This window comes from Egretta garzetta, unplaced genomic scaffold, assembly GCF_000687185.1.
Source record: "Egretta garzetta isolate BGI_Z169 unplaced genomic scaffold, ASM68718v1 scaffold188, whole genome shotgun sequence".
In the NCBI taxonomy this organism is placed as follows: Eukaryota; Metazoa; Chordata; class Aves; order Pelecaniformes; family Ardeidae; genus Egretta; species Egretta garzetta.
In genome coordinates, this window is record NW_009260622.1 from 1,731,365 (window position 1) to 1,754,223 (window position 22,859).

At 42.0% G+C, this 22,859-nt stretch overlaps 1 protein-coding gene across 1 annotated transcript in view; it reads right to left on the reverse strand.

Annotated features, from left to right (window-relative positions):
* Window positions 1-21,624, reverse strand: part of DOK5 (docking protein 5) — a 25,274-nt gene extending 3,650 nt beyond the window's left edge. The window contains exons 1-7 of the mRNA XM_035900838.1: window positions 21,595-21,624; window positions 20,861-20,968; window positions 9,819-9,933; window positions 9,599-9,739; window positions 8,678-8,867; window positions 6,617-6,752; window positions 90-152 (exon numbers count right to left, since the gene is read on the reverse strand). Coding sequence (XP_035756731.1) covers window positions 90-152; window positions 6,617-6,752; window positions 8,678-8,867; window positions 9,599-9,739; window positions 9,819-9,933; window positions 20,861-20,968; window positions 21,595-21,624 — 783 coding nt within the window. The remainder of the gene's footprint in view (window positions 1-89; window positions 153-6,616; window positions 6,753-8,677; window positions 8,868-9,598; window positions 9,740-9,818; window positions 9,934-20,860; window positions 20,969-21,594) is intronic.
* Between the last annotated feature and the right edge of the window lie 1,235 nt (window positions 21,625-22,859).

A 22,859-nucleotide genomic window follows, 5' to 3' on the forward strand; every position in this document is an offset into this window, starting at 1 on the left:
AGCAGAGGCAACTAACCCAGGGGTTAGTCTCCACGGGCACACACCACCTGGGTTAGGAGGCCACGCTGCTGTTGCACACCAAAGCTCACCTTGGTGCTCCCCTGGTCCTGGGCTAGCACTGCTTCCCCTGAGGGGAGTTTTAACTCAAGCAGCTGAAACAGAAACCAGGGATCAGTGGAAGACAGGGAAGCGACCAGTATGCTTCCCCTTTAGCAGCAAACCCATCCGAAGGTCTTCCCAACTAGGCAACTTCCCAAAGCTAAATACAGCCCCACCACATCGAGAACCTGACTGGAGATGTTTCACATGGGTGAGGACAAGTTTTGAATCATTTTCTATTCACATTGCATCTTCTACAGCTGAGGAATGTGCCAGCTGGATGGCACAGGAGTTCAAGACAGGAGACAACTGCAGCTAAATTCCTTGAACAAATAGCACATCCAGGTATGCTAAGAGGAGAGCACGTGGGCTGGCGTGCATTGCTGGAAGCCCCATCTCACATGTCCCCCTCCATACAGGGACTTCAGCTATATTTTCTTATATAATCGCAGCCCCTTGTTATACTGTACTCAACACAAAAAATATATGAGAACTGACTACTTTAAGGCATTTTTTTCCATGAATTTAATAAGATGTATGTGCAAACTGATTAAAATAATTGGATTTTATCATAAGCTTCACAGTACAGCTGAAATTCTCCTCCCAAAGCTCAGGAAAACGTCAGTTCAAACATACTGAGACTCCACTTGACTTTTCTAATTCATAAAGATTTTTTTTTACAGAAAAGCAACCTTTTACGTTTTAGTTTCACAAAACCTGAGGTGAAATAACCTTTTACAAGAAGATCTGTATATTTTGGAGCAAAACCAAACAGGCAAAGCAAGCACAGAAAAGAGATGAGGGCTGGCTGTATCCGAAGAGACCTATTTCCAAGTTATTTAGAGGTGCCATCTACAGTCAACCTCCTCTCTGTAGGGTGGACACCGTGCCTGTGAGGTGAAGGTAAAACAAAACCAAACCAAACCCAGATCAACTCCTGCCTTAAAACACCCACCTCCACATCAGTTGGCTGTGAATCACTGCAAGGTTCCACCTACGTGGCACAGCGTATTTATTACAGCTCCTTCACTAAAGCCCTGACACCCTTTCCAGCGTCACCACACAGCATCTCGGCACCATGGAAACAAACAACGATGGATCTTTTACTGGGAATAAAAATCAGCAGAGCATTGTGAGGATGGCATTTCCCGGCTGGAGATACTTTTTTTTGGTGGCTCCATTTATTGGTGAGTTGGACAGCAAGCTAAGGCAGTTCGAGCAACAGTTCAGCTGTCAGGAGTGCGAAAAAGCAATAGGCTATCTCGAGAGGAAAAAAAAAAAAGAGACACAGCTAGAGAAAGATTAGATAAAGACACAGAAAAGGGCTAGAAGGGGTGCCCATCCTGAACTCAATCAGCAGGGAAAAAAATTAAAAAACCCATAGCTGGAGATAAGAATTAGTATTTTTATGTCCTGAATACAGAATGTTTCATCAAAGCACCCCAGACTGTGAGCAAAGGCAGCTTTAATGATGATTGATTTCATTCTCACAATTAACCTACTGTATCTCTGTGGCAACAGAAAGGGTAGGAATAACTTGATAATGACCTGGCTTTATGCCACAGAAGCACCCAGCACCGTAAGCAGGTCGAAAACAGCTAGGATTGATATGCTGGAACACGCATGAGCAAAGGCTGCGAGCCGAGTGCCAGGTGGGACGTGCGACTCCACATATCATTAATACAACAAATAACGTGTTAACTGGAGGGCCCCTAATCCGCAGCCTCTCACCCTCTTCTGCCCAAGGGAGAAGGAGAATGCCGAAACCTGAAAGGAGATCAGGATCCCCTGGGCAGTTCACATGCAGCTCCCCGCACACGTGGCAGGGGTCAAGTTATGTGAAGTCACGCTCAAACCAAAGAAGCAGCAAAGATGTGAGAAGTGGTGAGGGGACAACACAAAGCCACCCCATAGCTCCAGTGGCTCCGAGAGATCCACAGAGGAAGGGGATGGAGAAACAGCACTGGCAGCCATCAGCAGGCAGTGCTGAGAGCAGCTGGGAGCTGCTGTGCCAGCTCTTGGCGCCGGGATGAGAGATGAACAGAGCGATACCAAGGCAGTTTGCTGGGCCAAAGCACGGCTCTGGGTCAAACACAGGGTGCAGTTGGTTCCCAGAAGTCTTGGGGGCTCAGGGAGGAAAGATTAAGTCTTTTCTTTCTTGGATCCCACCTTAACAATCAGCAAAACTTGCTTTAGAGGCAAAACCACTGTCTGCTAAAAAACAAACCAAAACCAAACAAAAAAACACCAAAACAACCAACCAAAAAGCAAACAAAAAAACCCCCACCCCCCAACAGTCTCTCAAGCTAGCTGTGAACGTGGCTCCAAAAGGAAAGAAAAGAAAGATGATGTAAGATTTGTAGGCTTGGTTGGTTTCCTCAGGCTGGACAATGCAATTTTCAAAGATTTTGCAGAACAGCTTGCACTAAGTAAACCCAATTGGAGAAGATTGCCCCACGATGTTTTGCTTTGCAAAGATTGCTCACTCTGTTTTTGAGGGAATTTTCTGCCCAGTGTAGCAAATTCATGTAATCAATCAAAATCAATTAGAATGATAATTGCTTAAGAAACATTTGCTAAAGTCATTACAGCAAAACTACAGAATGGTAAACTAATAAAAGCGACTTCAGAAAGTAGAGGGCAGTAACATATCGCTGCTGTTTTGACACTAATATTCAATATTCTTCTCTTATTTCAAAAGTTACTGAGCACCATGACCACTCTTAATTGTGAAGCTCTGTGAAATGGCCAGAGGTAACAGCAGGCTCCAGCCAGGACAGATGCACTCGTGCGTCAGATGGGTCTGGTGCAAAGTGCACACTTGAGTGTGCTGAGAAGGGGATAAGAGTCAGGGAAGGCTGCTGGTGAACTGGCTGATAATATCTTTCTGTAAAGCACTGAGCTTTAACTGCCAAAACTGGTAAGTTCATGGTTATTACTTTAGCGAGATGTCAAGTTGTAATGTCTTTTTTTAAAGCAACCTGAACTGAGAGCAGGCATAAATGACAGCAGTCAAGTCTCAGCACTACTACTGTCAGTTTTCATGGCAACCAAGTACTCATGAAAATATAACTTGAGCAGATATTTTCTTTCCATTGTCTGGCAATGCAAAAGGGAAAGGAAAGAAACAGTTGGATGAGACGAGTTACTAAATGACCAGAATGGCTTCATGCACTGCTAAGCAAAGCCAGCTCTTCCTTCCCGTTAAAAGAGAAAAGGGAGAGATCTTTGAAGTCACTGAAACGGTAAATAAATGAAACCCACTTGTGAAAGCGTCACAGACTCTGGTCAGCATATGCTCAGACCTCGCCAGAAAGCAACAGCACATCAACAGAAAGTGTCAGGGTGAGGTTCCCAGCTGAGGAACCGCTATCGCATCCATTTTCGACACCCATTGCAAGAGCCAGAGCCAGTTATAGTCACAAACGGAACCAACATACTGTAATATAAAGAGAGCGGCTGCTAGGGAGGTGACAGACACATTATAGCCCACGTTCTCAGCAGAACTTGGCAGCTTTATTTCACTCCATCAGCATGGGACATTCAACTCCTTTTCTATTTTTTTTTTCGCACAGGCTCCAGGAGCCCTCAGGTAGTTTAATACCATCTTCGCCTCGGTCTTGGATAATCACATCACTGATGTAGCGGTGGTCAGGATTAGAGGAGCAAACAGAAGATATTCAGTGCAGACTTAATTTCTCACCATCAGTATCTCCTACTTTCTACTTTTATTTACCCTTTCTGTAGCTCAAGCTTCAATAATACAAAAATTCACACGGGGTAAATAATTCTTGGAGACAGAAACAGTATAGACAGCCGAGCATGAAGCGCAATCATCTAAAATGAACTCCTTGTTGAAACGTTCAAAAGCAGAAGAATAATACAGGGGAAATCAATCAATCCAAACAAAGATGTACTTTACGAATATTCTGTCATCAGCAAAATAAGCCACATGAGTTCTACACTGATATAACAATTCTCTGCCTGAACTGCTAAATCTGACTATCCTTGAACCCCAGAGAACACACCAAGTCTTACTATTTTGGAACGAGACAACGTTTCTACAACAGACTTGGGAAACTCGTATTCAGGGGTGTATGGGCTCATCTGAAACAACTATATTCCGCTACTACATTACAAGATTTTCGGTTCGCCAGGAATGTGTTCCTATCCCCTGCTTAGCGCTCTAGGGTCTACAAAATTAAATGTAGGGGTTGTGGTTGGACAGTGTTCATGAAAAAGCTTTTAGAGGTTGTGCAGCTGCTCTCTATTGAAATCTACAGTAACTGTGCATCTGTTGAGTCTATTGGCACTTCTAAGATGGAAATTTTACAGCACAGCACCAGACATCATCTATTAAAGATGTTATTACATAAATATAAAACCACCAAATATGAAAAGCCCATTCACTATTGTTACTGAAATTATCTCTGTTTTTTGAAAAAGTTGTGCTCTCAACAGGTTACTCAATCTCTTCTGATCCTGGTGGGCTACAAATGTTAGCCAGTTATGTTGACTTAGCCTAGGTTAATTTTAATCTGCTTAATTTAGTTACTGTTGAGTACTTGTATCACCTACCCATCTGTCTCAACTTAGATAATTTTGGATATTTTTGAGCAACAACTCCCTTCGCTAATTAGAATTATGAAGATTTTTGTTTTAAACAAAAATCAAAACCAGCAAAGATGGTGTTAGATGGTACTTTACTGGGAAAGGGAAAAATACCAGTGCAGCTGGCTGCATAGTTCACCTTCTAATTCTAATGTTTTTGAAAGCAAGCAAGCAAAGTGCCAAGCTCTTCCTAGTGAATCTGGAAGTGTTGGGAAAAGCACATGGTCTAAATGGACACAGGGCGGAGGCTGTCAGCAGAAAGGCTCCAAGTTAGTACTTCATCCTCACAGCCACAGTGCTCTCCCATGGGCTTTACAGAAGTGACCACATGGCAACGACCCCAGCCAGAAGTTAACAGAGTAGTATCAACTGAAAACCAGTATATCAGGCTCTACATAGTGTGAAATACATGCATACATATATATATATATATATCGCTAACTAGTCTCTTTGCTGTTGAAAGTAAAGACACCGCATGACACACATCACCTACAAATAGACTTGAATTTTCCTTGCTTTCCCATTCAGTTACCCCACCCGCTCTACAAACAACAGAAATACCCATTTGGCTGTGTGCCTGGCTGAAGCAATCAGTTATCCAGTCCATAAGGTTGGTCAGGAAACTCGGAGTTTCCTATTGCTCCTCCTCTCCTCATTTGCTCCTCTTCATTGGACTGTTATTAAGAGAAATAACTTCCATTCTGTCTCAAGTCCAAGAAAGACGGAGAACAAAAGAAATATAAGTACTTAAGACAATTTGTTCCCTTCCCCATTTCCTCAACATCCACTCTCATCTTTTCTTAAGTTTCCACAAGTAGTAAAGGCATTTTCTTGTTTCATCCCAGCTGGGTCATCCAGCTAATACTGGGATAATTCATCACTACAATTTATCCCTGAAACCAAGATGCTACTAGAATTACTGAAAGGATTGGACATGGATGTGGATAACAGCAGCGCTTATGTTTACAAGAAGAGAAAGACGTAAGTCCTATTGCAGATTATATAAACCAATACTACTGCTTGGAATAGAGGTGGTGTTTATAGCCAGGCTCTTCCACAGTTGTCCATTCTGGGCATTTCATACATTCCAGAAAGCCCGTTATCTTCAGGATACTAATTTTGCTGTCAAAGTCAACCTGTGAGTCTTGTGGCATAGAGACCAATTGTGATATGGGATAAGCAGAACATGTCTTTTCACACTATAGGCTCCATGAAAAAAAAAAAATTAAAGTTAATAACAACCTGAAACGCATTAGGTGCAAGCGCCATGAGACTGCCTTCCTTAGACATAACGCTTCTGGAGATGGCACACTGTCTGTTCTCAATCTGCAGGCTAGTTTTGTGCCTTACACTCCTATATTTCCTACCAGTCATGTGTGTCATGAAACAACTTTTAGACACAAAAAGCACTCGTGGAAAACAGACATCCACTGAGAGATCAGACAAACATCTAGTCCTCCCCCATAGTTTAATCTGGACCATATGACTTTCCAAATCATCCTTGGAGTGCAGACATCAATTAGCAAATGGAAAACTGAGCATGAGCCACAACATTTTGCAAATAGATTGATGAGAAATGCTTCCAAACAAACTCATGATGCTGATTAATCGAAGGAACCTAATGAGAATGTGCACTGACAGGAGCTTATCATCTCTGTATTAATTCACACTTACTGATAGCTTTGCAAGCACAAAAATCAAGGACTGTAGGGTTCCCTGTTGTTTTGATTCTTGAAAAGCAACCCCAGTTATATGTACTGCCCTAAATATTAAAATCAAGCAGAATTTAATAAAAGCAATAATCAGGCTGCTCACTATCTGTGAATCAAAACTTAAAATCACAGTGAAGAAACATATTGTTCATTGGTGCCCAGTGCGAAATAACAAACATAACAAGCAGCCGTACCATTGAATTTTTCACACTCTGCAACAAGCGCTCGTGTTGTTCTGCTATGGCCAAAGCAGCCGAGTGAACCTTCTGATAGATTGCTTCCCCATCTCTGGTCTGAAAGATGAATAGTCCTTCTCCTGTGTCACACATCCTGCCGAAGCAAGAACAGACGGGATCCAAATGTGAGATTTAAGTTTACAGATCACCATGAGCAAGCAAAACTTTACCACGCTGCTCTAAAAGTGCTATCGTACAGGCAGTAAGAAAACAAAGGTTGTTGAAATATGGAAGGAAGTTACCTAAAAGTCTTTGCATATGAGCTTGTCTCCGCTGGGATAGAGTTAATTTTCTTCCTAGTAGCTGGCATAGTGCTGTGGTTTGGGTTTAATATGAGAAGAATGTTGATAACACAGGGATGTTTTAGTTGTCGCTGAACGGTGCTTGCACCAGTCAAGGACTTTTCAGCTTCCCCTGCTCTGCCAGGGCCACAAGAAGCTGGGAAGGGGCACAGCCAGGACAGCTAGCCCCAACTGGCCCAAGGGCTATTCCAGACCATACAGCACCACGCTCAGTATAGAAACTGGGGGGAGTTGGCCGGGGGCAGCAATCGCTGCTTGGGGATGAGCTGGGCAGTGGGTGATGAGCAATTGCATCGTGCATTACTTGTTTTGTGTATTCTTTTATCGTTATTATTATTGTTGTTATTGTTGTTATTATTATTTTCCTTGGCTTTTTTATTAAATTGTCTATCTCAACCCATGAGGTTTACCTTTTTTTCCTCCAATTCTCTCTCCCATCCCACTGGGATGGGGTGGGGGCAGGGAGAGTGAGTGGGCAGCTGCGTGGTGCTTAGTTGCCAGCTGGGGTTAAACCATGACAGGGTCTTACCACCCCCAGTCCAATCTTCCTATTGTAGCCCGTATTTGTATTGCTCTTCCAAGCAGGGGCTCAGTGAAGTACCTCTGATCTATCAGAAGTGCTTAAGCTCTGGAGAGTTCTTGTGCAAGACCCAGATTTTTAATATTTAGACTCTATCTAGAATCTGTGCCAGGTAGGATTAGTCTGTCTTCCCTCTTCAGACTTTTAACACTGCCTGTAATGAGTTTTTGCAGAGTTTTGTCTTCCACTTGAAACAAATACATACCCTCAGCACCCCAATCGCATTGTTTTATCATGGCTAATGCATGATCAATTAAATAAAAATGTATTCTTTTCCCCCCTCCTAGAGGACTAAATTCTGCAGTAATATGGAGGACAGAAATTTAAATGCCTCTTCCCTTTCCAGAGAAGTTAATTGTATGATCTGTTTCTCTTTTACTATTGTGATTCTTTAATGTGCTTATCTAAAATAATGCATCCATATCCCTCAGAAAGGATTTGATAGTTTAGTTCAATAAATAAGTGTTCCAACTTCAGCCACACAAAGACTTCAGCTCATTAAGACTGAGCTGCAGGAAACAATACAGAACAACATCTCTAAAACAAGGAATTGCATTCAAATTTCTTATAAATCCATTTGTCAAATAGATGGAAACCAGGAATATAATCAAAGGAAAACAGGAGTGCCTTCTCCGTTTTTTGGTTTGCTTTTGGGAAACAACTTGGCACTCACTACTCTCAACTTCAGACTCTATTTCTCCTGGTACAGAACCCATTACTCTGTGCCCAAAGGCCCATGTTATACAAATTCTGGAATGATGTTTGCCCCTTCTTCTCAGATCTGTCCATCCAATTCTCTGGCTCATATAACCCTTTATTTAAGAACAACCCCATACAGTAATGGACAATGCTGCCAGCCTCCACCCTGCAGTCCCCTGGGGTTCCACAGCTCTCCCACCCCCATCCTCAGGCACTTTATTTGGCAACTGCTTCCCTTCAAGCTGCAACCTGGGATTAAGAGGGGGTTTTATTTGTTTTTATATTTGTTTCAATATTTATTTTTTTTTAGCAGAGGATACAGACTAGCCTCTACCTGAAGATAAGCTCTGATGTCCCTCAACAATGTTCAGAAGTGGTCCACAGCACCACCCAGCACCACTGAGGAAAGCAATGCAATATGGGAACACACACACCTACCTCCCTGCTTCAAACGTGAACCAAGATGGGTCCCGCCCGTAGCGTCGGAGGGCACTTAATGGCCAAGAGATGAGTTTTACTCTGGGATTCTGGATGTCCCAAAGACAGATATTCTCAAATGTTATCTGCAAGGTACATTCCCCATGCACATCTAAATTAGGGGATGGCATCAAATACACATTGAATCTCTCTGGGAGAAAAACAAAAGGTTAGTCTAAAATCCCTGCCCTTTAAATGTACAAGTCATTAAAGGAATTTCCTATTTTCCACCTCTATTACAAGATCTTATTTCCACTTTGAACAATTAATTCAGAAACAAAGACTCAATTCCATCTAATAACTCAGTAAACTCCATGTTCAGGGCAGTCAGAATGCTGCACTCAAAGGGCATCAAAAGTTCGTGCATGCATTCGGATACCAAAGAGAACTGCACCATCATATTTTCAAACCATGAATAAAATTGTGTACATGAATAAATAAATTGCAATTGCATTTGTGTATCTAATTAGTTAATTTGCATAGGAAAGTGAAATAGCCATGGGCTGAGGTTTTGCATGCAATTACTACTGTTTTATTATTTGCTTTACCGTGTTGCCAAAGAGCCTCAGTCACAGACTGAAACTGTTGTACAGACATCACACAAGAAAACACACACCAAAAGATAGTCCCCATATCCAAGAGCAGCTAATTTGTCCAAGAAAGAAAAATGCAATTCCAAGATAATCCTAGGTACCTTACTTATTATCTCTGGTAGAAAAAGTCAAAAAAAAAAACCCCACAAACAAAAAAAAGCCCCATAAAACAGGAAGGAGGGCTTGGAAAAACAATTTTGCAATTTATGTCTGATATTCACATGCACAGTCCAAAAGACTTTAAAATAATGCAATTAAAGCTTTAAAAGGTCAACATTTATGTACCTACCACTCTGCTCCCTCTCTACTCCAGATGCCAACAGGTCAGGCTCTCCAAGGCTAATGTCATTAATTCGCGTTCCAAGACACTCCATCTGCAGCACCTTGCACCACTCATCTGCCTCAAGTTCTGCATAAAAGCCCAGAACATCTGTGTGTAGGTATAATACATCCATAATTTCACAATTAATGCTCTTATGTTTTCTAATGTGCGTTGCCATTTTACCCACCTGACTCACAAGCAAAGGTTTTTGATGTGTCATCATTAAAATAAATCCCAACAGCATGCTTCTTTGTGCTTTTTGGCATTCGTAATATATTCTTCACATTATTGAGCTCTGTGACCTGAAAAAGCACAACTTGGAGTTTTAATTAGGAGCTTGAAAAGATATATATCCCTTATTGATAGAGAGGGAGAGAAAAGAATTATATTATGTTTCAAAGGACAGAGAAAAGGAGCGAGAGCACGAACATGCTTATGATTGCTCTTAAAGAAATGCAGCCTTGACATAAATCACCTTAGACAATCAACTTGAAGACCCTGGATGGTAAAGCATCCATGTCCTCCAGTTCTCTCATCTGTACGTGAGCTTCAGTGCAGCACCATCTGAACAGGATTTTAGCCAAGGGGAAGCTAGAATCAAAGCTCGCTCCAGTTTGAGAAATATTTACGTGAAGGACATGAGAAAGACCAACCTGATGTAGCAGAAGCAAAGAGAGGTGAAGATAAAAATCTAAAGGATTCACCCATCTGGAGGAGCAAGTCCAGTTCCAGTACAGCTTTCGCTGTGGAGGACAAAACTGTAAGAATGGTGAAAAGCTGCTCTCTAAATTACTTTTTGACAGAAAGTTGAGGATTTGTTAGCATGGTCCACTTACCAAAAAAAAAAAAAAAAAAAAATACAGTTTTAGTTATTAGAAAGCTTTTTAGCTTTAAAGATTCACAGACTTACCAACACAGATTTCTGTTGCTTGGTTGCCAAAAATGGATTGGAAAAAATAGCTTTCATGCCAAAAAAATAAAGATGTATCTGTTTCCTTGTATACAGCTTTACTAAATACATACTACAGTTGCTTCATATTTCTAACATCCACTTTTCACCCTCACAGCCATAAGTAACACTCCTAAATTTGACTGAGGAGGAATTCTTCATTATTTAAATTCCTTTTAATATAAAGGTTAACACCTAGACAGGGAATCAGGAAGTTATATTTAAATATTCATTATGAGAAAACATTTCACTGATTCTTTTACATGGTTGGGGTTGAAGAGAGAGAGAGAAAGAGAAGGAATTTAACAGAAATGTTCCCAAAGCTGTACAGCCTAACAGCTTCACTACTTTGGTCTCATTAGTCCTGTGGAATAGTCTCATATCAACCTGTGTCGACTCTAAACAAAAAAATGCAGCAATAGATAAGGCTCTGGACGTCTAAAGTGTTATCAGTGGTGTAGGGCCCAGCAAGAGAAACCACTGCTCCAGAGCATCTTGGGCTCACCAGCACACCCACCCATCTCTCTGGCCCTTCATCCTAACTCACTCTCTTCTCGGAGGCAATCTATTGCCTGTTCCTTCCAGCAGGGGAGAACAGCCAGCCAAAATCACATTCTCAAGCAAGAAGCAAGACCCCTGAAAAGGTAATCTTGCTGGGAATGGAAGGAACAAAGAGCAGTTGGTGGGCAATGTCCCCCCAAAATAAAAATAAGCAACACCTCCAATGTCCAGAAACTCACTCTAGGGGCAGTAGCAGAAGGAAATATTGGAAGGAACATCCCACGGGGAACACACCAAACCATCTGCATAGCTGCCAAATTTAGAACTCAGGTTTTCATAGCCTCCAGGTTCAAGATTTTGAGAAGTGTCAAAACTGAGACTTCCTAACTGTGCTTAATTTTGCATGAGCATTTTTTTACTCTTCCAGGAAATTCTGCGATGGAAGTACATCCCCCAGTGCTAACAAGGCACCGACAAACTCATTGTTAAATATGACAAATCTGTCAGAACCTATTCCCATCGTGCTCAGCACATGACAGGTCAAGCACAAATTGCCAGCTGCCAAGTTCAGCTCTCATATATTTTTCTCATATGCCAAGAAAGGATTCTAATGCAAGAGGAAAAAAAGAGCTCGACTTTTTCATTCAGGACAGCAACCCCCCTGACATTTATACTGAGCACATTTACATTTTCTGCAAGTGAACGTGCTAATGAAGTCTTGTCCCTATGAGTAGAAAAGTTAGCAGAAGCAGAATGCAGCCATACATTTTGGTAATGAATCATTCAGCTATCTAGGATTTGCCCTAATGGAAAGCTTATTTCTTAAAATCAGGCACATTGCACACCTACTGCTGGATAGCCCAATAATAGTCTCTAGCCTGGTGAACCCTGTGGATGCTGTGACAGGGCTCGGTGAGATCAGGAAAGGTTTATACTAGCCAGGGAACAGCACACTGCCTCTGCGCTTTCAGCAGTTGGGAGGCTCAGAAGTACCAACCGGTCAGCCCGTGCCCCCCGCCAGCCCCTGGTGATGGGCAGCATGTGCTGCCTCTGCCCCTGGCAAGGAGACACCCTGCTTCCTAGGATGGGACGCAAGGGACACTTGTCCGTGTGGGAGGCTGCTAGCTACTGCACAGGGCTGGGAAAGAAATCACAACCGACCAACCCAACTAGTATCACTAACGAGTCTGAGTTCAGACCGAGTCATGCGCCTCCAGGCCAGATGTTCACAACGCTGCTGGGAACACGAGAAGGACAAGGTTCAAACATTAGCTTTGTCTGCCTACCTAAAGGAGAGACATTTCTGATCACTGTTTCTTACACTATGACTCCAACCTTGTGCATCTGATCTTTGTCACTGCCAGCATCCCTAAGACCACACTTTACCCCCCAAGCTGCCCTGTTTTACTGTCGTTAGGGCTGCAAACTGCAACTATTGCCCAATCTCCCTACATGAGCTCATGCAGCTTCTGCATCCCTGGCACAGAGTATCCATCACCCATTTCCTCTCATTTCTGTACTAGTAGAGACATCCTGTACTTTCCAGTCTCTGCACTCCAGCTCACCCCTATCCCCCCACAGGCTTCCAGCCTTGCACTCTGTCCCTTAGGTGTCATATCCACATTGCAGCTCTAGGACTGCATCATCTCTGAACCCAGCCACCAGGACTGAGATTTGCTCCTGCCAATATCTCAGATACCTGTGGTCTCCCTCCAGTCTAGGGCTTCATATCAGCAGCAGTTGGTCATTCCCACAAGATTTACCCAGCACCTAGAGTAGGACAGAAGCCACGGACATGCCTTACAACCAAGAATTTTCTTTCTTTAGATCTCCCAGTCAAGAAGAGTTTCACCAAAAGTTACACTACAGCTCCTCCTCCATCCTATGGCCCAGCACAGCAATCTCACCACTTCTCCCCCCTGAGCGAGGACAGACACTTCAGGCTACAGCCACTTCAGTGCACCATTAGGGAGCTGTGCAAAACTCAAGGTGTCCAGAAGTATGGTGGCTGGGTGACTTGAACTCATGACAGCAGAACTCCTGCATTCCCCTTTAGAAACAACTAAATATGAAAAAAGCATGAATATAATGGTATCATTGGTTTGGAGCTGAGAATAGCAATAATTTTTTCCTTCTTATCATAAGTTCCTCTCAAAAGCCAGTTAGTTACTGCAGTAAAGTACTTCTTTGTAATCTCAAATGCAGAGTAATATATTCCAATAGAGATTTTAAAAGAATCAGCTCATGCTTGAAATCCCAAAGTTCATCCTTCTGAACAGAAAAATTTGTTTTCATTTGAATATGCCTTCTCCTACATTTGCTTTTTATTACTGTACTCCCTCCAAGCCTACTGTCTTATGAAGATGACAATGCAGATTATCCAAGATATTATTTATCTCTTATCTGTTGCCTTTGCAGTATTCAGTGGTCTGTTTTGCTCTTCTGGGGTATCAACCAGCGGTTAATTCATCTCTCTAAGCAAAAACTCTCCCCAAGTCAACATAAGAGCAGAGATGAAGATAGAGAGCACACAAGCGTGCCACTGACCTGGGTGTTAGTGCAAGGGCAACTCGGACTGATGGGCTTTGCCCGGGGTCTGCAGGGTGGGTGTACATGGAAGGGAGGAAAAAGGGGTACAGAGATGGGTGAACATGAACAACTTAATGATATGAGGATTATTTTTTTAGTGTGTTTACAAAGCTCTATCCTAAGCCCCTTCCTCATCACTTTGCCTCTACTTCTGAGTGCTACATGCTGGAAGAAGGGACAGGACGGGGACCCAACGTAAGTCCGCACACTGCAGCAGCGTCAGGTGCTTCCAGGAATCACCTTGTGCTCTGTGTGAATGCAGACTGCAAGGCACTGCAGCCATGTACCAAAACCACTCCAAGAGCCCTGGCTCACAGCCTGGTCAAATAAAATTGCAGGCGATTTCACCCCTTGGGTGGTATCTTGAATAAATACTAGAATCAATAGTATTGTGTCATTAATTTCACCGATCATCAAATCCTTTGTAATTTATGTTTTAGCTCTGAACTGGGGAAAAAAAAAAAAGGTATTTATATTTGGCAAAGTGCTAGCTACAACATTTGGCAGCTCCTGGGTTATTTTGTGCTGCATTGACTGCTTGAGAGCTTTTGTATAATGGCATTTCACAGAGCATGGTCTGAAAGCCTTCCCACGCTTCTGAAGATTTCCTGATGGCATTTGCTTCTGTTGAGCTGCACAAGCTGACACCAAAGCATCTCCCTTTGAAGGGTGACAGGCAGGTAGCCCCCAGTTCCGACCTCTGACCCAGGTCCAAAGGTCTACTACTGTAATATGCACACGCTCTAGCCACTTCCCAGCAGCTTTCAGACTAAGCTTTTCTTTGGTGTCAGACCTAACAGACATAGGGAGAATGACAGATGGACAAAATCTGGCACTCTGGGACTCTGAAGTCAGTGGCACAAGTGACAGCATGCAGAAGAATCACTTGCATTGAGTCTTTTAGCTCATGCGTGCCTCTGTCCTGGATACAACCTTGTGGCACCTCATTTTAACATCTGGCAGAAATACACTCAATAAGCAGCTGACCTGTCCTCCCTTTTGGGACTGAGCCGTTGAAGTTGCCTTCGCCTTTCAGAGGTTCAGAGGTACTCCAGGAGGGTAACAGCCCCTCCTGGCAAGACCCAGCTTTAGCCAAGAAGCTCTGCCCACTGCCAAGGCTCAACAGCGCACCTGCACTCCTGGGGGAGAAGCTGTCTGAAGATCACTTGGTATCTGACCCGCTGTGTCACCCGGCAAGGTGCTTCAAAACGCCATCGTTATCCCAGGTGCCTAAATAGCCTTCCTGTTGCTCACCCTTACACAACAGATGGTTCAAATTGTCTGGCACATATGCACCGAATTCACACTGAAGAAGTGGCAGGCTGCTAACATCCCCTCTACCACGCTTTTGGAAAGGAGTCAGGAGCAGACACCAAACACCTGCAAATATTTGAGCCTGGAGTTTTTTGTTTTGGGTTTTTTTTTTTTTGCGTTTTTTAAATAACTCTCCTCCTGCCAGGCTCTTGCAAAACAGTGTTTTCATGATTAGTTTAATTCATGTATGCTTGATTTGTCCAAGATTAATACGTAATGTACATTTATAATCTTAATTCTAAAAAGGCGGGTAACCCACAAATATCAGACCTAAGACAGTATTAACAGAGAAATCACAAGAAGAATGATATTTTCTTAGGGGTTAAAGACCTCCCTTTGCATACTTCTCCCCTTTACTCTGAAGCCTCCTTCATGTTAAGATGACAATCCATGTAATTGAAGTACATTTCATTACATTAAAAACTAAAACATTTGCAGAGCTGTGTGGTAAGAGAGTTCTGAATCAGGAACAGGGATTAATCATTCATTTCCCAACCAACAGCACAAGCAGACAGAGCTGCACCCTGACCAGGTAACTCGCAAAAATCCTTCCATCTTTCCCATTCCCTTCAAAAACATGCCAAACACACAGATTACTAAAAATGATCTTTAGTATTCAAAGTGCTGTTTGATTTAGTACCTAATTCTCAGATATAGGTAGCCTTTCTAAGCACCACACAAGGGACTGTATTTATTGCCTACACAACCGCCACATTCCATGGTTTCCAAGTATCTTGTGCTTTAACCTTAAATAAGGACTTTATGCTTCTGTCTTGGCTTCCTGCAAACTCCCCCCAAGATGAGTACAGGTGGAATGCTTGCCAGGACACGCCAGGGGAACATTTAATGGAAAATGCTGCTGCAACTCCAGCCCAGTCCTGCTTATAAGGTTTGCCTGTATGTATCTAACTTACTAAGTATACATAACATACTGAGATGTTACATAGTTTTTTTAATATTTATTAAAAAATATAAATAAATACTAATAAAATCTATGGCCATGCCCCTATCTCCCTTTCTTCAGTGGGAAAATTCATCAGCTGCTAGTTTTCACTTGCTCGCCTACAGAATTGCATGCACTGGCCATAACCCTGCTGTAGTCCAACACCGGCTTATTCCAAGAAATTAAAGCCAGGAACAACTATCAGATTTAGAGATCTGGCTTTTACCATCACTCTCAGAGGCTGCTCCTTCGCTCACAGGATCAGAAGAGTCATGCACGAAATACATCCTTCCATACGGAAGGAGACACACCTGCCCCACAGACTGGCAGCGACACGGCATTATAGTGAAGGTACCAAAATATCCTGACACGTTACTTTAATTCTTTTTAAGCCTCAAACTAGACATTTCATTCATAGTAAGTGATAGTATTCATTAAAATAAATGTTTAACAGCCAGTTATTAGCAGAGTGGTCATACTTTAAACATTTAATTTGCTACTGATACAGTTTTGCATTAGCAAGCCTGGAAAACAATTACAAATTACACAATTCAATTTTCCAAATGGATTATTCCATAACTAGACAGAAAGACTGTTTAAATTACTTCTGCTGTTTCAAGGCAAGATTAATACAATCGGATTAAAACTTAAATCCCCTCGAGGAATCAGTACATTCCTGTCAGCAGTATGCAATTAGTTGGGTTTGCATTGGAATATTAAGGATTCTTCTGGCATACTGCAAAGTCAAAAGTCACTTGGAGAAATAATAATTTCTTCCTTCCTCCAATATTATTTTGTTAAAGCATATGGTAAATTGTGGTTGATTATCTACATTTACCAAGTGAAAACTAGACAGCTACCTGAAAGGCAACTCTGCGTAGATGCTGTAGCCTGGATCCCAGTTATTTTCTCTCCCTTGTGGGACCAAATGAATTAAGTGGGCAGTTTGTGTGTATATTGCCAGTTCACTTCATAAGCTACAGATGACTGTTCTCAGATGACCTGTGTTTTTAGGACACTTTGACCTTTCCATGTTTAAAAAAAAAATAGAACAAGATTAGAAAGTATTTAAAGGTCAGTATTATATATATATAAACAAAAAAGTACTTATTTCTTTTGTTGTTTTAAACCTTGAGTGGCAAGGACCTGGTGCAGGGCTGCAGAAGAGGACAGATACATCAGGCATTCAAATGGGAACAAACTGAACCCCCCAATATGACAGAAATGCCACTGAGACACTTCGGAAACACTGCTTGTGGCCCAGACTTCCAACTGATAAAGGAGAGACCTTGACTGGGTAAAGGTACCAAGAAGATGTTCACAGAATCCCAGAAGAGCAGGGGTTGGAAGGGACCTTTGGAGATCATCCAGTCCAACGCCTGCTCAAGCAGGCTCACCCAGAGCAGGTTGCACAGGACACTGTCCCAGGACGGTTTGAATATCTCCAAAGACGACGACTCCACAACCCCCTTGGGCAGCCTGTTCCAGTGCTCCATCACCCTCAAAGGAAAGAAGTTCTTCCTCACGTTCAACTGAAAGCTCTTATGCTTCAGTGTGTGCCCATTGCCCCTTGTCCTCTCACCGGGCACCACTGAGAAGAGTCTGGCTCTATCCTCATGACTTCCACCCTTAAGATATTTGTATGTGTTGATGAGATCCCCTCTCAGTCTTCTCTTCTCCAGGCTGAACAAACCCAGCTCCCTCAGCCTTTCCTCATAGGAGGGAGAGATGTTGATGGTCTCAGTCCACAGCAACTCAGCTTCAGTGACTGGTGCCACCATGGTACCAACAGAACAAATGCTCTGGAGAGACTCTTTCCGCTAATAAATTGAAGAATTATTTGCACTTTAATTCATCACAGAAAAAAAAGCAGCAAAACGAAACAATTTAACACTTCAGTGAAGGAGGCAGGTGCTATTGAAAAATTAGCTCCATTCATCATTTTTCTTTCTCTACCCTTTACAGTTTTATGATGGATTAAACCTTCCCCGAGATTGATGAGGTGAGTGGGGGCTCCTCAATTTTCTAGATTTGATGCTGCTTTCAACAGCATTTGAGAAACACTTCAGAACCCAGGTAGGAAGTGAATAACCACATTTCTGAAACACTGGTAATCTGTAAGTGAGGTTTTCCTCTACCATCAGACTGAACCGCATTCGTCCTGAGATTCATTAGCACAAGCTTACGACACAGTGACACTTGACATGTTAACAGGGCTGGCTGGGCTTCTCACTTGCAGGATTAACTTTATTGTCAGAGGCAGCGAGAAGCAGCCTTCTGTCCAGGAGCGACAGAATTAGAATAGGCACAGAAAAGCATCTGCGTGCCATCAAGCTGTTATCACAACAGCGGCTCTTGCTGACCAAATGTACCTCGAGACAACAGCAATGGCTATCCTAGACTGCTGGATGATGCCTTGAGTACCAAAGTCCCCTTAATATTATACATCAAAACCAAGTGACAGGTAGTGTTCGTTGAAGACTGCAATATTGTTTGTTGTATTTTTTTATTAATAATTAACTATGCTTTTTATAAGAATCAGTTCAACTATATATAGGGCAGTACAGTGACGTTCGCCTTTTCCATCACCTCATATTTATTAATGTTAGAAGCTGCATTCACCACTTTAGAATCTCACACATTCACAAAGCTTGTTTGAAAAAGAAACTCATTTTTATCCACCTGTGCTCTTTGTACGTTAACACATTTTAGCAGGAAATGTCATTTAATATTCATTAGCTTCCTTTCAGTGAGGTTCATTAACAGTAAACAGGACCTGTCAACTTGTATAGCCAATGGCTCTAGAATTAGAAGACAGCCTCATTTACCACCACAGTGAAAAAACGGGGACACGGCAGAGCCCCACTGCCAAATAGCAACACCACGTAAGTGACAACGTACTGTCCTGGGCAATCACACTTAGACTGCTCTACTTAGTTAGCACTGCATCATTAGAGTGGCAAAGGGGAGTGATAAATGTGGAGAAAAAGTGCTGACGGCAACGTTCCCAGGATAGCAAACGTGGAGAAAAAATACTGACGACAACGTTCCCAGGGTAGCTCCCACAAACGGCAGTGAGATCACTGCCTGGTCCTCCAGCCCATCTGCACCCCCATGGCTCTCAGCAAGCTCGGCCACAGCATCCAGGTTGACGTGATGCCAGGAAGAGAGATCTCTCCATTTTATACAGGAGGACTACAGGCTTTCTGGCAGAAGTCTCAGCAATGCATCGCATAATTTGGGTCTACATACCTGGGACCTGAAGCAGACGGAAGCTTAGGAGAAGGGCTCAGGGCATGGGAGCTGGCTCTACGGCTCAGCAGCTCCAAGACACCATAAGAACATAGAAGCTCAGACCAACTATTTCAGGTGTACTCAGCGTAAGACACAGACCCCAAGACACCACCCTCCAATTCCTGAAAAGGAGACTTAGGATATAATCTATCACTCCAGCTGGAGCCAGTGCTGTCAGGAGTGCACACTACATTCAAGTACCTGCATTCAGGTTTTACTCCTCCAAAAGTGACTGATTGTGGAGTTTGACCATCATTTATGCCTGTCAAATAAGCTACCAGAGAAATCCAAATACTAAATTTATGGAAGAAGCAACAGTTTAATATTAAGTAACTGTTAACAATAAACTAAACTTGACTTAAAGCCGAACATGCCTCAGAGATAGGGCGACTTTAGTCTGCAGATCCAGATGTAGTCAACTGCTGTTAGGTTTCATACACAACAAATAAGTGCTAACCTACAGATTTGCTTGAAAGAAGAGGAAAAAAATCCAGCCTTATTTAGATTCCTCATGGAATTCATATCTATTACCTAATCTGAACTTCAAGTCAGCATGTGCTGCTGATATATTGCATTAATACAATGGAAGAAACACAGATTTGCATCAATAATTGACAGAGCCATAATAATATAAATGCAACATTTCACACAAGCTGGAAATTGTCTTATACACACTGTGCAACCCTCACACACATCAGATTAAAAAAAAAAAAAAGCACTTCTTATTACTTTTGGAAGTCCCTTAATATAAATTTGAAGGAACTATTTCTGGGATGACTTATTACAAATAGCCACAGGTTTTATGACCAATCAATTACAACTTAGGTGGCGTGTAGACAGACAAGTCAGAATTCAGATTCAGTGTTCCCTCAAGATTTCCTTCTAAATGTGTGTCAAAGTGAGTAAATGCAGATCACCCTCAAGCTGAGCTGTGCTCGCCAACTCCTAGGAATTTATGTACATAATTCCCAATCTTCTAATATATTAAGCTTTTGCCAACAATGATTATAAATTAAAGAGTTTCTTATTTTCATCTCCATGCCCAGGAGAATTACACATGTAAATCCTCAGATGAATATGAAATGTGGACATAACTCCAGAGAAGTGATTAGAGGGGAAAAACTTCATTTTTTTTTAATACCAGTGAATTTAGCAAAGGTTTTCACATCACCCTTGCATGAAAAATTTGCACATTGCCCTTCATTTCTGTAGCTGTCTACTGTCTTCCCACAGATGCAAGATCCTAGTAAAATGGGAACCTCTAAGTACCCAGATTTTTGAATTCCCATGTTAACTTGGGTGGTTGTTACTGTAATTATGAAGAGCAGTAGCCATTGCAAAGTATTTCAGATCTGATTTTAAAGAGTTGAGGAAAGAAAGAGACATCTTCTCTAAAAATAAAGTAATTTTCCATTAGCTTAGCAAGATGTTTGCTACAAAGCAGAAAATAGAACACTTACTTTGCCTCTACTTCAGTGAATGAAGGAACGTACAAGTGGGTTTAGGACCTTGATAGTAAAAAAAAAAGTTTAAAAGTTCCAATTTTCAGGCCAATTAATACATGGCAACTTCAGGTTTTATTCTTTATTGTACATAAAAAAAAAAAAGTTTGAGAAACGACCATATTACCAAGTCTTACCTTGTGATAGCATCTAAAGTAAGCAGCTCGTTCATCTGAGAATTTCTCCAGCCTCTTTGGCCCTTTGCTTGAAGCCTTTTTGAATACTAACCAGCATCTCTGGTAAATCTAGAAACACAAGAGAGTAAACTTGGCATCCCCAATGACTTGAATATCACTAATATTTGCAGAGAAGTTAAACACATAAATCAGCTGTTGCTCTGGAGCTACAATTAATGACTCTCGGTAGCTTAGACAAAACATAAAATCAAGCTAACAGATAGTTACATCCTATTTCTTCTGAATTATGATACAATCAGAAATTCTTATGAAGACAGTGCATGCTTGCATGAAAGGTGCTAGGAAGAAAGAGCTGAAATTATGCTTGCAAATGCAGGACTTTCTAGGAAACAGCTTTTCAAAAATAAAGTGACACACTTTTCCATGTAGATTTGTTACTGGTTCTAGTCTTGCATGCTTAAGATAGACATAAAGCAAGCTTGAGCAGACAGGTGGGAATGGATCTTCCATCACACAAGTATGAGAGATAAAACTGTAAGCATGTGTTCTATGTATAAGGGTGAATGAGGATACATAAGGGAGAAGGAACTGAATTACCAGGTAATGAAAACGATCATTTAACTGTAGAACCCAGGACCATTCTGACGACTGACATTTTGCTTTCAAGGTCCAGTTGAATTTAAATTCAAGTCACCTGGGGCAGATCCTGCCTGTGCAGAGTGGTTCAAACCTACCTTTCCATCTACAGCATTAAGCCACTTCATCTCTCAGACTTCTGCCACCATTTCTTGCAATCTTCCCACCTATTCTTTAATGGTGGTGCACTTTCTACCATCCTTTTACATTCAAAACCATAGATTAGCTAAGATCCTGGCTGTGTAGAAGGAAAGAATTATAAGCCTTGCCAACTGTTCACAGCCTACTTTTAATCACCTGGTGAGTTAGAAATAAAACAAAACCACCACTAAAATTAGTGTGATTTCAAAGAAGAAAGTCAGATCAGCCATTATCAAGTAGTTCACAGCTCTCACAGAACTCCGACACAGTGCAAATAAGCGATGGAGACCCAGCAAAACATCTCACTGCCCCCAGCTAGGCCAGCACCCAACAGGTAACCAGCAGACAAGGCGACTCCATCCTTTGACCCTCTGATGGGTTTCTAACCAATGTATTCAGCACAAACCAATTATGCCCATGAAAAGTATCTATAACTTTATTTCTGTGTCCAAAAAGGACTGTTGGTTGACTAGCTGTGCTTCTTTCACCGGCTTTTAACTGCTTCTACAAAGATGTTCAGGGAACCTTGTTATTCCCCCCAGCCTTATTATTCTGCCTCGCATGTGGGCACTCATACTCCTGGCCCACTTGGCTGCAGAAGCATTTAGCATATGGACAGGCAGCTCTGATGCCAGGCACCAGCTGAACCTATTAAGATTTTCTTCCAATTTTCCAGCTTATTGGCCACTCAACCTGTTCTGTTTAATGCAAGGGTTTGAATTGAATTGTTCAATAATTACTAGACACTGACCAAAATGAGAGCTTACCACCAAAAAAGCAATTCAGATATGCACCCACTTCTACTGGATGAGACTTTCTACACTTGCCTTCTGAGAATCTTGTTTGCTGGGCCCAGATAACCTCATCCCACTTGACAAGAAAAACTCTCCAAAACCACACCCAAAAGAGATTGTCAAAAGTTTGAGTATTCAGCCCTTTTGCTTTTCAAAAACCAATAGTTTTAACTTTAGCAATTAGAAGTCCATAGAAGAGAACAGAATCCTTCAGTAATGCCTTTGCCATTACACAACCCACACGAGGACAACTACAACATGATGATGTTCTACTCAGACCATTTGCACTCAGAAGCACCTCTCTGGGTCAGCAAGCCTCTCCAAGCTGCAGCTGCAACAGCAAGCTCAGCAGCACACAGAATTAGGGGCAGAACAGGAAAGTACCATTCTAATACAAATAAGCAAATAAAGTTTTGCTCTGTCTCCAG